Source organism: Buceros rhinoceros, unplaced genomic scaffold (assembly GCF_000710305.1).
Source record: "Buceros rhinoceros silvestris isolate BGI_N320 unplaced genomic scaffold, ASM71030v1 scaffold12787, whole genome shotgun sequence".
Lineage (NCBI taxonomy): Eukaryota > Metazoa > Chordata > Aves > Bucerotiformes > Bucerotidae > Buceros > Buceros rhinoceros.
The window spans coordinates 7,576-20,508 of record NW_010420497.1 but is presented as its reverse complement, the minus strand read 5'-3'; the positions used below and the strand labels follow the sequence as shown (position 1 = coordinate 20,508).

The 12,933-nt window shown below is 45.0% G+C and overlaps 1 protein-coding gene across 1 annotated transcript in view; it reads left to right on the top strand.

Annotated features, from left to right (window-relative positions):
* SLC25A26 (solute carrier family 25 (S-adenosylmethionine carrier), member 26) overlaps positions 1 to 12,933 on the top strand; it is a 76,394-nt gene that overhangs the window by 58,633 nt on the left and 4,828 nt on the right. Inside the window, exon 6 of the mRNA XM_010139327.1 lies at positions 8,196 to 8,265. Coding sequence (XP_010137629.1) covers positions 8,196 to 8,265 — 70 coding nt within the window. The remainder of the gene's footprint in view (positions 1 to 8,195; positions 8,266 to 12,933) is intronic.

Genomic DNA, 12,933 nt, shown 5'->3' with positions numbered 1-12,933 from the left:
AGATGTGCTGTGCTTCCCAAATACCAGCCAAGCATGCTGCCTTCTGTATTAGTTCAAGTGTTGGAATAACGTTGTGAGACATGGTCCCCTTGTAGGCTGCCTTGGAATTTCCAGGGTGCCTCTGTAACTTGCTTTGGAAATAGTATATGTGTGTTCTAAACTGTGGGAATTTCAAATTACAGGGCTGTGTATTTGGCATGAAATTGTCGTGGGTTACAGGGAGTCTAGTGCTGCTCTCTTGCTTTCGCCCTGCTGCCAGGGGTGTGTAGTCTCCACTCCGATGCATTTAGCACTGTGGAGTTCATCCCTTTGGTATTATCTCCTATTCTGCTCTGTTCAGGTGTTTTATTCAGTGCTTGTAGGCATCATATCTGAGTACCTACCAACAGCACATAAGTGGTATATTATTTGTTTCGCGTTGTGTTTCCATCCATAATTTTTCTCTTTTAGACCTACCTGAGCAAAAAGACAACTTTTATTTCTGCTGTGGGAGTATTGCAGAAATAGAGGACATCAGGGCTTTTTCCAACAAAATAGTTTTAACAAAAAAACCTGACAGAATAAGAGCCTCTGGTTAGGTTTGAGTCCAGCAACATCTTGTTACATAATGCCCGCTTCTTATGTCTGAGTGGAAATGGTCAGCTCCCTCAGACAACAGTGCTTGTGTGTAAGATAAAACCATCTCAGGTGAAGCAAGACTCAGTCCTCTTGGGTTTTATATTTCTGCATGTTGGCTGCGCTTCAGAGCCTCTGCGAGTTACTCCAACACAGCTGTACGTGGAGAATGCTTTCTTTATAGACCAAAGGTATTGTATGTCTGGAGAAAAGACTCTGCTAGCCAGTGAGGAAGGCAGGAACAGGCAGGACGGGAGGACATAGGTCTCAAATGAGTAGACTTGAAAAATAAGGGGGTTTTGTTTGGTTGGGTTTTTTTAAGGAGGGAAAACAAACCTTCTATCCTGGGAACCTTTTGTCTTTTTCATTAGACACGTCTGAGTCTGAGATGAGACTCTTGAACATTGCTAAGGCTGTATAACGTCAGAGTCAGGCTGACTTCACCCTGCAGATTGTGTGTGCCAGCAAGTCCTGCTCTTGCACATGCAGCCTCTCTGGGAGGGCTGGGACAGACTCTGCTGCTCCCCTGGCCCAGGACTTGTGTGGAAAGATAAAAATCTTGGACTGACCATGCTCAAGGTGATGTTCTGGCTCTTCTGGCGCTGAGCGGGGCCAGGATTTCCCTCTTTGTCTTGGTGCTGGGAAAAACCTAAAGATCTCAGACTTTCTGCAGCGATAGTGAATCAGCATGTGTTTTTTGTCGCTGGATCTGCAATAATTTTCTCAAGTCTGTAAGTCTCACAAATTAACAGATACTTGGTTGGATCTTCAGAGGCAATAGCTAGTCAGGAGCTCGGAGATACTTGGGCAGGTCTCTCTTCTGGGATTTTGTACTGACTGTGGTTGCATGTGATAGTGGAGTAAGATGCTGAACAAGCAGAGGAATGCTTTGGTGGCTTCAGGAGGAGAGCAGACACAGGCACATTTCCACCCAGTGAAATAAGTGGGGCATCGTAGTAAAGAGAATGAGGAGAGTTCAGCCATACCCTTTGAGGCTGAGGGCAATCAGAAGGTTGATTTGGTCAGAACAAAAGATCCCCATGTTGTTGCTAAACTGATCTCTGCCCACATGATGGAAAGGAGGCTTGGGATTGGGCTTTCACTTCTTTAGGTGCCTTGTTTTCTGTCCAGATTCAGCTGTCACCCCAGGCACAAGGCACTTGGGTTCAGGAGAACGAAGCTTGGGTGGACTGAACTACAGATCTACATGAAGCCATTGGCACATGTACTTGTTTGCTTTGTTCTCTTGGTTCTGCCCTCCAACGAGCTTAACTTCTGGGGGCTGCTATAGGCAGTACAGCGTGTGAGCAAGTCTGGTTTGAGGGTGGGCTCAGCCTTGCTTGAAGTTGTCAGTACAGGTACATCTTTGAGACACACCTCAAAGCGTGCTGTGCAAAGACTGCTTGGTGGGTTTCTGTGGAGTGCAAGGGCACTAATCTTGTTTGGAGCTCATTGCATCTGATTTTTGAAGGTAATGAGAATGAAGAGTTTACAGAATGCTTCTGCCCAGGCAGGTGGGGTTCTCAGCAGTAATACGTGTTTTTAACTCCACCACTGAAACAATAAACCACATGCTATTTCCCTCCTAAAATTTACAATCAGATTTGTTGCTGTTTAACAGGGTAAGTAGAAAATAGAGGAACGTAGCCAAACTGAGCCTAAAATGGCTCTTTCCCTGATCTATAGATAGGTGACAGCTTTCCTTTCTTCCTGGAGAAGCAGTCTAGTATTTCTTTTCTGCTGTGCTCAGCTGCATATGTGTGAAGAGTAAATGAAACCCAGGCCCAGTTTAAACCCATTTCCTTGCAGGCGGCGCAGTAAGTGTTCTACCACACCTCGCTCCCTCTTTGAGTAACGATCGGGCTGATTTAGGGATTAAGTCCTAATCGTTAAATAATGCTAACGCGTCTGCCATTTGTTTAGGTGCTGTATTAGGAAAACAGATTTCCAGGGCCACGTTCCGAGGCGTGATGTAACTTGCGGCTGATGCGGCGTGTGCATGCCATTAGCATAACGGCTGCATTTTTCTCACAAAGGAACAATGCACCCAACAGCTGTTCAGCAAACAGCCATCGCTTTATTAGTGTCACAATAAGCGTCGTTCACACAGTCTTGGAGCACAGTCGAAGGAATGTTGTACACCATCTGCACCAAAGAGAAAGAAACAAATGCAATCTTTACTTACAGCACTGCAGACACGTTTGAGAAAGTCAGATGGGCTTGGATCGTCAATGCAGCATTTCAAATGGCAGAAACAAAACAGATTCGCACAGTCTGTAGATACAGAGCCAGATTGTAATGCTCTTGGTCCTGCCTAGACCACAGGCGGTTCTCTGGAAGTTGCTGGGCTTGCCAGTGATGTCCAGGGATGGTTGGTAGGATGCAGAAGTAATTGGTGTGAAAGGCTCACCATTTGATTCGGACACTTGTTTCTTGCTGAAGAGCCTTAAAGACTCGTGTAATTCTTCTGTGTAACTTACTCTTACAAGCCTGCATGAAGCACAGAATTATTAGCAGCTAGTAGCAGTGCAGATGCTCAAGGAGAGCCATCCTGTCTTTGAAGTGATTTTTCAGAAGTGCATTTTCCTGCCAGACACACGTGTGGCCCTTTATGCCATGGAAACTGAGTGAGCTGGCATATGATATTCTGCCTTGCCATGGGAATGCTGGTTTGAAGACGTTTTCTTTAACCAGGCTTTTAGCACATCCATTTTGATTTACATCCAAATGGGTCACAGACATTAGTGCAGTATTATATGGGGGGTAAAAAGGGAATTAAATGCCTTTAGTGCGAAAAGTACGCTGTTGCATGTAGGCTAACTCTTGTTCTCTTTCAATTTATCTAGGTTTGGGTGGGTTTAATTCTGGGGCCAAATTCACTTACTGGCATAAGTGAGCACAACTGCGTTAGTGTGAATGAAGTTTCAATGTTTATATCAAAGTGAACTTAGATCATTGACTTTTTCCCATGTTTGGGCTTGTGTGTTTCCTGCAAGATAATATACACATGGACATGTGCTGCACATATGTACCTAAAAATTCACTGGGCAGGATGTTTGGCTCTGTGTTCTGTTTCCCCTTTCATATAGGAACTGCAATCAGCTTATGAATTTTTTGCTTCTCCTGTAGCTAATGTGCCATGCATCTGTAAGGATCAGCCATGCAGAATGCCACGTTGCAAGTAAAATACCGAGTAGCGAAGGCAAACGTGAAAATTGCTTTTCTTTCCTCGGTCTGCAGGACTGCACAGGCACACAAAGCCACGTGATTAATTCGGAGAGATTTTTCTCCCCTCTGTTATCATGAAGTTGAACACTGCCTCGAACAGAGGGGTACATAGAAATACTACAGATGTTTATCACTGGAGTGAACTGTGATGTTTACTCAGCTGCAGGCCTCAAGTTTAGTATATGCCATGAGGTCCGCTTGCCTCTTAGTGCCTGAAGAATAGCAGGGCCAGGGCAGAGATGTCTCGTTCTCCACGATGCTTCCTGCAGCGTTTGGGGTGGTGTTCTGGTCAGATTTGAGAGAGGTGCGAGTGTTGCACTTTCCCAGTATCACCATAGCCTAGGAGTCCTGAATACAGACCAAGACCCAGCTGCACTGGGAGCACAAAGCTGACAGATGGTTTCTGCTCCAAATTCTTACCACAGACGCCCGGCGAAGGTGCCAGGCACACGCAGGTAAGGAGCTGTGTGGACTAGTCTAAGGTTATTGGCAATCTGGAGGCCAGGAGTTCCCAACGCACGAGGGGCCCACATTTGTGGGCACCGTATACTTCCCCCCTGTATAGAAAGGCGGTGATAATAGTTTCTTTTTTAGTTTGTTTTTTTAGATGGAAAGGCCTTTGGTATGTCCCAAGAGTGACTTTTCCAAGTGCCTTCTGGCAAGATGGGGTGTCCTTGTATTCTCAGTATCAAAAGAGCTAAATAACGTCTGTGGTGAGAAGTAGAGGACACTGGCCTATGGAACAGTATGAAATGGGATCATTAGGAAGACAAGTAAGGCTCTGCCCACATATAAAACTTGACCCATCTCTGTGAACATTACCCTGTGAATAATTGGACATCTGCATTCAGGCTTCCCACTGCGTCCCATCCCTTGAGGACACACCCGCTGTATTGCTTTACACCAATGCACAGCGAGATTTACATATATATCACATAAAAGTGTTTACAAAAAAAACTAGCATGTGATTGAGCTGGGAAGCTGCAGAGGGCCCCAGCTCTATGAGTCTCCGTGCACTTCAGCCAGAAGATTTATTTCCAATTTGTTATTCATAAGGGAAGAGCGAGAGGTTGGGATGGGGTCCTTTGAAGTGGAAAACAAAGTCTTCTATTCAGCATTCAGCTTAATAGAATACACATGACACAGGCTTGGCATGGCGGCTCGCTTTCATGTAACGTGCTCCTTGTCATTTTGCTCTCCTCGGCTGTGAATTCTAGTGGGAATGAGTATTGCCCTGGAAAAGTCTCGTTCTCTCCTGCAGCCTTTCTGCTGGAGGAGCACAGTGCCAGCAGGTAGGAGCCATTTGGTGATGGTGGTGGGGAAACCCAGCTGATCCGGTTGTTGCAGTTGTGTTGCTCATAATTTCCAGTTTATGTTTCGTATTGCAAGAGCACATGTAGAAAAAGCAGCATAGCTGCAGGGCTTCTGCAGGGACTGCTCGGAGCGTGCCTCTGACACCCGTCTTCTGCGTGACCTGAGCTCTTGCTGTTGTCCCCCCGAGTGGAAGGCTCTTCTGAATTTGTACAGCGCCTAGGATGGTGGAGTGTAGTCTAGGCACTGTATCCCTGCAAATAACCAGCAGCTCTGTCAAAGCTGGTGTTTTGGGGACATGGACGTGTGAATGCTTTAACTCTTTCCAGGAACAAGGCTCTGGTTTTAGTGAGCTGCAGGCTCTAATAGCTGCTGTGCTTTGCCCTGTGGTAGTGGCACTAAACCCACGCCTGGAGCAGCACAAAGGCAGGTATTTTTGAAGAATTTACAAGCCTGACTTAGCACAAAGCCGTGTCAATTAGTGGGTCTGTGGGCTACGAGAAAAAACATGTGTGACCCTCAGCACATCAGCCTGGCCCGCAGCGTGAGTGTGGTTAGAAAGAATTTGGAGCAGAGTCCTGCCAGTCCTTTTGGCCCTGTGACACTTGTTCCTCTCGGCTTTCTCCAGGATGATGTCCTCGTGCCCCGCTTCTCTCTGGCTTGTCTGTATGTTCAGGTTTGGAGCTCTGGGTGAATCACCGACATCAGAGATGGAAAGCAATGCATGAAGTCATCTCATCCTGCTCTTGTCAGTGCGGGACTATTCCCCGCAGTACAGTCCTGAGTGCCTTCTCCAGTCTATTTTTGAATGACTCAGAGGAGAGGGCTTTCCTCTCCTCCCTGGGGAGGCTGGCTCTGCTGTTCAGTAGACCTCACTGTTGGGGAATTTTCTTCCTATTCTCCAGCCTCAACTCTTCTTTTCCTTGATTTAATTGAACTGTTCCTGGCTCCACCCTTCTGCACAATTTTCTATATTGCGTGACTGGTGCAAATACCTGCTGTCAATTTGCAGGCATAACGGAGGGGAATTCATCACCATTTGCCTTGCTTGGCAAAGGCTCTGTGTGTAGAACTGTACTGGGAAGCCAGGCTTTATCAGAAACTAGATTTCAGAGCTACATGCCAAGAAGAATGAATGACCTTTTCCTACTTCTTTGGACAATGCCATTAACATAAAACCCCATCACGACTAGAACAGGCTGGGCTTCTGGCAAAGCCATGAATGTCTGTATTACTCTGCTGGTTTTCCTCTTAGTCCTCTGGCAGACCTTCCATGGTGCTTTTTTGCATGACAGAAGTAACTGTTCTGAGTTCTGGGGTTAGCTGTAGATATATAGACATTTGGAGAACATTTAATGAAAAAATACAGTAATTCTGGTTTTATTAAGTGACTCTAGCAGTTAAATTTCTAAGCCCTGACTTTGAACTTGAGGTTTCTTAAGCAACTGCAGTGTTTTGAAAATGGATTTTGAAGGTGGGATTTATGTTTTGACAATACCTAGGTGCTTTGGAAGGTGCTTTGGGGGGAGTGTGTCCTTCGTCCAGCATAACGGAGTTGCATGAAAACTGTGTGTCCAAAGAGTGTAAGTTATTCCCAAGAAGCATCTTATGGGTTTGAAGAATTATGGATCCCTATTTATTTATGAGATTAAAATCAGTTTCTGCTGTGGGTGACAGTGGAATAGAAGCCCTTACTGAAAACACCAGGAAAGGAAGGGCTAGCATTGAAGAGACTGAAATCCCTTTAGTGCTTTCGTACAGCAGAGCTGCAGCTCTTTAGCTGTGGCAAGATACCAAACAACATTGTGGCTGGCCATTGTTGCTCGAACAGTTTGATTTTTAAAACACTCAGCTGAAATATAACCGCCAGCCAAGTTGGAAGAGGCGAGTCACAAGGACGGCGTGTTAAATGAAGAGTCAGCAAATGAGGGAAACGAGTTCTCGTGCCCCAGTGGAAGGCGGCTGCGTTGCAGACCAGGAGCCCGAGAGCGGTATCTCAGCCTATCCCAGCTATCGGGTTGCTTTTAAGAAAGTTTTATAGTCTAGGAGTAATGTGGCTTTAAAAAGAATGTGAGTGCCACAGCTATAAAATAGAATTGCTGATTGCTCTGCGGTAGGCCTGAGAAGACCCTTTTGGCTCAGCGCTGATCCTCGTGTCTTAAACCAGCAACCTCTCCTCCAGAGAATTTCCAGAGTTAAGCATTTCAGGAGATGAGAAAGGGTGGTGGAGCGGAGTGGAGGAGAACTGTGACCATAAGTCACCAAAGTGAGCGTAGCTGACATGATAACAACCATCCCGGCACGCACTGGCCTTTGCTGATACTGATTGGACCCATCAGACTGTTTGATGTGATTCTTGATAGGTGTATTTACACAGCACTGTTCTGACTGGTGTTCTCAAACGTGTGTGTTTAAACGATGCTGTGAGTTGAGGGACTGGAGCACGGGGTGTGGGAGCAGCAGAGAGAAGGGTGCGTGGTCTCTAGTGACAGCAAGTGACAAAGAGATCTGCTTTGGGATATAATGGAGAGATAAGAGTAATTTTGTAATGATGGGGGATCTTGGGGAGTGCGAGGAAAGGGTTGGTTTACGAAGTGTAGTGGGGCAAACAGGATTTCTGTCTCACTGTGCTGGGGGCTGTTCATTTTAAATGGAAGCGTTCGGGCTGAACTGATGCTGGTTCTTGCATGCTGTGTGTGTCCCCCCACCCCCAGTGTTTTGCTTTGCACTTTTTTATCTGCCAAAAAGAAAATAAATTCACAAAATATTTGCAAAGTTACATGGCCACAGGCTTAAATACATACATATGAAATCCCTGAAAGCAATTTGCTTCAAGCCCTCCTCAGTTCCAGACATCTTTCTCACTCCATCTGCTCGTTCAAGTACACGAGTTCCTTGGGAAAAATCACTTATTACATCACTGAAAAATGCCACAAAAATAGCTTTTCACTTAAGTTCCCATCCTCAGAGTTAACTCACATGGGGATCAGATAGATTCAAACATTTAATAACTTTTTATTTTCCTTTCTCTTTAAACACAGGCTCTCTGGTCATGGAAGCAGGGTCACGTGGTGGATTCTTGGCAGTCAGCAGTCTGTGGAGCTTTTGCAGGTGCAAAGGATTATATGTTATACTGGGAAAGACTAAAGAAGAAAGGGAAAAATGTGCAAATCTATTAAGTATAGCAGAACAACATTCCTTTGTAATTCAAGTTTGTTTAGAAGAAAACGGATCCAGTTGTTTGGAAATAGGAAAGTCAGCGAAGAAGAGAAGAAAAAAAAGAAGGCTCAAACAGGGTGTCTGTTTGAAAGACAACCAATTTGTTTTTGACAAATTTCTGTTATTTAAAAAACAGGGGCCTGTCAGTCAGGCTTTGCAATTATTTCAGAGTTGATTTGTAAAGTCCTCACCTAGGAGAAACTTTGCTTGCGTGGGGGTTTGCGCAGCTGTCTGCTCCGAGCGCTTCCCCAGGGGCTGAAGTGATTGCAGTGAGGGGCCGTGATTCACCGTTCATGTGACAGCTCTGACAGCCACGTAGATTAACTAGAGTCAGGAGAGCAGAGGCTAGCGCTGCACCGCCCGGAGGAAAAAGCCTTCTGCAGAAAAAAAACCCCCGCAGGACGAAACATCTGGGCAATCTCCAGACACTAGAAGAAGAATAAAGAGTGGCAGAATACAATACTGCACTATTTATTACCAAACAAGCCAGAAGTTAATTGAATTCTTCAGTAGCCTTCTTGCATGATTTTAGCCTACTGTAGTTGTTTCAAAAAAAGAAAAAGAAGAAAAAATCAATTAATGACTCATCAGTATAGCTGACAAGTTTGAGGGAGGAGAGACTGAACTGTCTTAATAGAAAAAACAGATCAGCAGTTAAGAGATGGTTAGCCAGGGCTTTTCCCCAGGGAGCTAAAATACAGTTTGAGATTCCAAACCAGTAACAGAGTATGTGGAAAAAGTAAATCCTGCTTAAAAAGAAATTATAGCATTTCTTGAAGTAGAGATTATCAAAAGCAAAGCTTGTTCTTTGATGGTTTACAAAATCGGAGTCATTACATTGTGTGTAATTTTTAAAAAACAAGCTCTGTTAGGGGAATTGGAGTATTAATAGCAGCAGGATTCCAGCAGAGACTGAGGCTGTGTTTTGATGGGCGCTGGAACTGCGTGACTGAGAGAAGAGAGCGTGGCTGTAGCTGCACGCAGCTTAGTAGCCTGGGCGTGTGATCTGTGATGGAAGGGCTCAGGCAGAATGGATTCCATTTGGGGCGGAGGGGATATTTTAGATGATCTCCTGTTGTCTTGCCCAGCTGTATTGTCTATGTTTATGTGGTGGGAAGGGAGTTTTAGTCTGCTTAAAATCTGGACTGCTGTTGGATTTTACACTGACATCATCAAATCAGTGCAAACAAAATCAGAGCAGTTGAAGCAGACAGTTCGTTTTCATTCTGAAACCAAACAAGCTGTCAGACTAAAAGTGCTTTAAAATGCAGTCTGTACTTCTGCAGGTGTGATAGGGATCATTCACATGGCTCTGTTGATTTCTTTACAGTCAGATTGATACAAAAACTGCATTCAGGCACGTTCAGGGAGCTGCAAAGGTTATCTGATTTACCCAAGGCCTTGCGGGGTAATTTCCTGAAGACCAATTTGGTGCCTCACTTGGGAAATCTAGTGCAGTGCCTCTCTTCTCTGTATGTCTCGACTCTGACCAGTTGTGCTTGGAGTTGCGCTCTTTGATGGGTGTTCAGCAGTGTCCCCTCGCTTTCCAGCAGAAGTAGCTTCCAGCGGCATGGTTGTGCATGAACGCTTCACTGCCCTTTGGGTCTCCCCAGGGTCTGCCAACCCTTTGTGCGGGAGGAGACACTGGGTCCTGGAGTAGCACAGAGACTTCCAGGTCCACGGTGGTGGTAGATGAGACAGTTCAGCCTATCTGTCTTTGTAGATATTTGTAGGCAAGATATTTGTAGGCTCTATTCCCCAAGTGCAAATCTTTGCAGAGCTGGGGCCCTCTTTTGTAGATCGTGATGTAATTGGTGATGATAACTATTCTCTGGGTTGTCCTTCCAGCTTCACTTCCAGCCTGGTTTTCCTTCCCTGTTCTTTCTTTTCCGTGTCTGTCCTTTTCACCAGCAGTATATTAAACTTCCTTTCTCGTGAGTCTTTTGAGGACCTGCTTCAAAACTGCAGAGATTCAACTCATTTTGGATCAGAACCTTCCATTCTGTCTCCATTGCTTCCCTCTGCAGACATATAACCGGCAGGCCCTGCGTTGATCTAATCTAGTACTACAACCATTCTATTTCACTGAAAATATTTACCTTTCTTGTTGAATGGCAACAGTGGAAAAATAATTTCCTGCTTTCTGAAGAATGGATTCTGTGGTTAAAAATTATTAACTACCTACATATAGCTTCAAACAAGGGAATAAAAACCAGACCAAACTCTTTATCCCTTCCCACCCCAAAATAAAGAATCAAATCCTCAGCAGGACCCTGCGAATAAAATATGGTGATTGTGTGCATCTGAGTGATTTAAAATCACCCTGTTATAAACACTAAAAGGAGAAGATTATCCAAAAACCAACTTTTAAACACAGAGATGGTGCTAAATGCCGCCATGGTAGTAGGTGGATAGCGAAATCACACAGACATGCTTTTCCCCTGTATTCTTTGCTTGAATTTAATTCTTTCTAAACCTGTTAGTGGTCCTGAGGGGCAGGGTAATAAGCTGAAAAGCTGAAACAAACTGAAAGAAAAGTCCTGTTTGGCTTCCTTTTATGGCGCACACATACGTGTGTGTGTTTGCGTGCACTGGTTAGTTCCTGGCTAAGTCATAGCTGATTATTTGGCGAAGATAGAACAAAGAGCAACAATATATTGACTCCATCCCCAGTGCCTGTGAAACGGCAGCGATTTCAGCCAAAGTGCTGCGAGAGACCCGACTCTTCCTTGTGGAGTGCATGTGTGTAAGATGCGTGTATGTGATCAATGGGCTTTTTTTAGAAACGTGGTAGGCCTGAGCATAAATATCAGAGATTTGGAATCCTCTCTGTCTCATCTGTTAATAATCTAGTCCCTGGAGGCCTTGTCCAGCTTCATCATCAGCTCTGATGTCTTAACTACAGGAGATGTTTGGAGCAGTCGGCGAGTGAGGGAAGGTGATATCTGAGCAGCTGGTGGGGAGGAACCCAAGGGCAGATCTACGTGATACTTTAAGTCTGAGGTTGCATTTGAACCAAACCTTCCCTCATGTCTGAGCTGTTTGGACACCAGCCCAGATTTGGGCACAGGCTTTGTCAGGCTGGATGCAGAGGAGGAAAGCATGTCCCCATCTGCAGGCAGGCCAGGCATGATTGTGGTTGCACTCCACAGTCAAGTCACCTCAGGACTTAGGCTCCCTGGCTGGGCCACTACATCCCAGCCCTGCACTGTACCAGAGCAGACTGTCTTGGAAGAGCTTCTGGGTGGGCTTCATGTGTCCCCTGCGGAAGTGGGCCAGTGGCAAGGAACTCCTGCCATCAGGTACTAGCTGTTGGGACAGCAAAGTACAGACCTGGAGCAGCAAGGAGATCTCCAGCTTGTCAATGCACCTGAGTGTCCATTTAATGTGATGGAAAATTGCCTTTGTGAAAGACGCCTGCTTTCTCCCTACCGTAAAAAAAGCATGGCTTAACATTAATAATTAATGCTTTGTGGTGACAAAGTCATTGAGAATGGAGGTGCAAGTCTAGTGAATAAGAAAGCACTAACGAGAGCTTTTTGCACATTAGGAGGGAAGATTTCCCATCACTGTTGTTTTGATCTAATCAGCTCTGACAAGATTACACACGGTGTCTAAAAGCCTCTTCAACTCTATAGCTCTGAATAAATTTTTGAGTAGTTCTCAAGATTTCCCAGCAGTGTCTGCTTGGACCATGCTTCTACCCCTGAACTGGTTAAATCACTGGAAGAGCGATGCTTTGCCTCTTGATATTTCTGCTGAGATCTGATGGGCTTCTTGGGTCACTTTGCTCTGCCATTAGCAGGTGGTGTGAGGATAGTAAGAAAATGAGCAGAATAAACTTCCTCTTAAACATTTTTACATGATATCAATAAAATAAAAGTTAAAGTAAGATCCGATTGATTGAACAGTTGTGAAGAGAACAGTGTGTGAACTTGGAAATCACTCAGTGTAAGAGGATGCTGTAAGGTGTCGTGTTGGACCTGTGTGACTCAGTTTTTCAAGCTGAGTTTGGGATCCAATCCTGAATCAGTGCTGGGTAACCTTCAGATGTCAGTACAGAAAATATTAATGAAGACAGGTAAGAATATGGTTCAACTGGGATTTTCTTCTTTTCCTAAGGTAGGCTAATTCAAACAAGGACATTAGTCAAGCACAAGTTTCTCTTTCTTGAAATGAGCTTGACCTACCAAACTGGGCTGGTGTTGCAGGAGAGAGCTGGGGTTCTGGCCAGATGAGAAACACAGAATCAGGAGCAGCCCCTGAGAGGACCGGAAGGGTTCCCGGACACTTTAGAAAGGGCAAGGTAAAGTTAAAATGGTGCAGAAAGAAAAGATACGGGGGTTGAAGAAGAACTTGTCTTCCTCCCTTCATATGATCATACTTGAAGATTGTGCCAACCTGTGAAAACACTTTCCTGTAGCAGCAGCAACAAATTCTGCAGGCGGACACCTCACTGCAAGGACCTAGGGTTGTGGATTGCTCTCAGGTGAAGTATTTCACTTTGTCCTGATGTTTCTCAATTTTTATTTGCATATGACAGCTAAAAAGGGTAGGAAA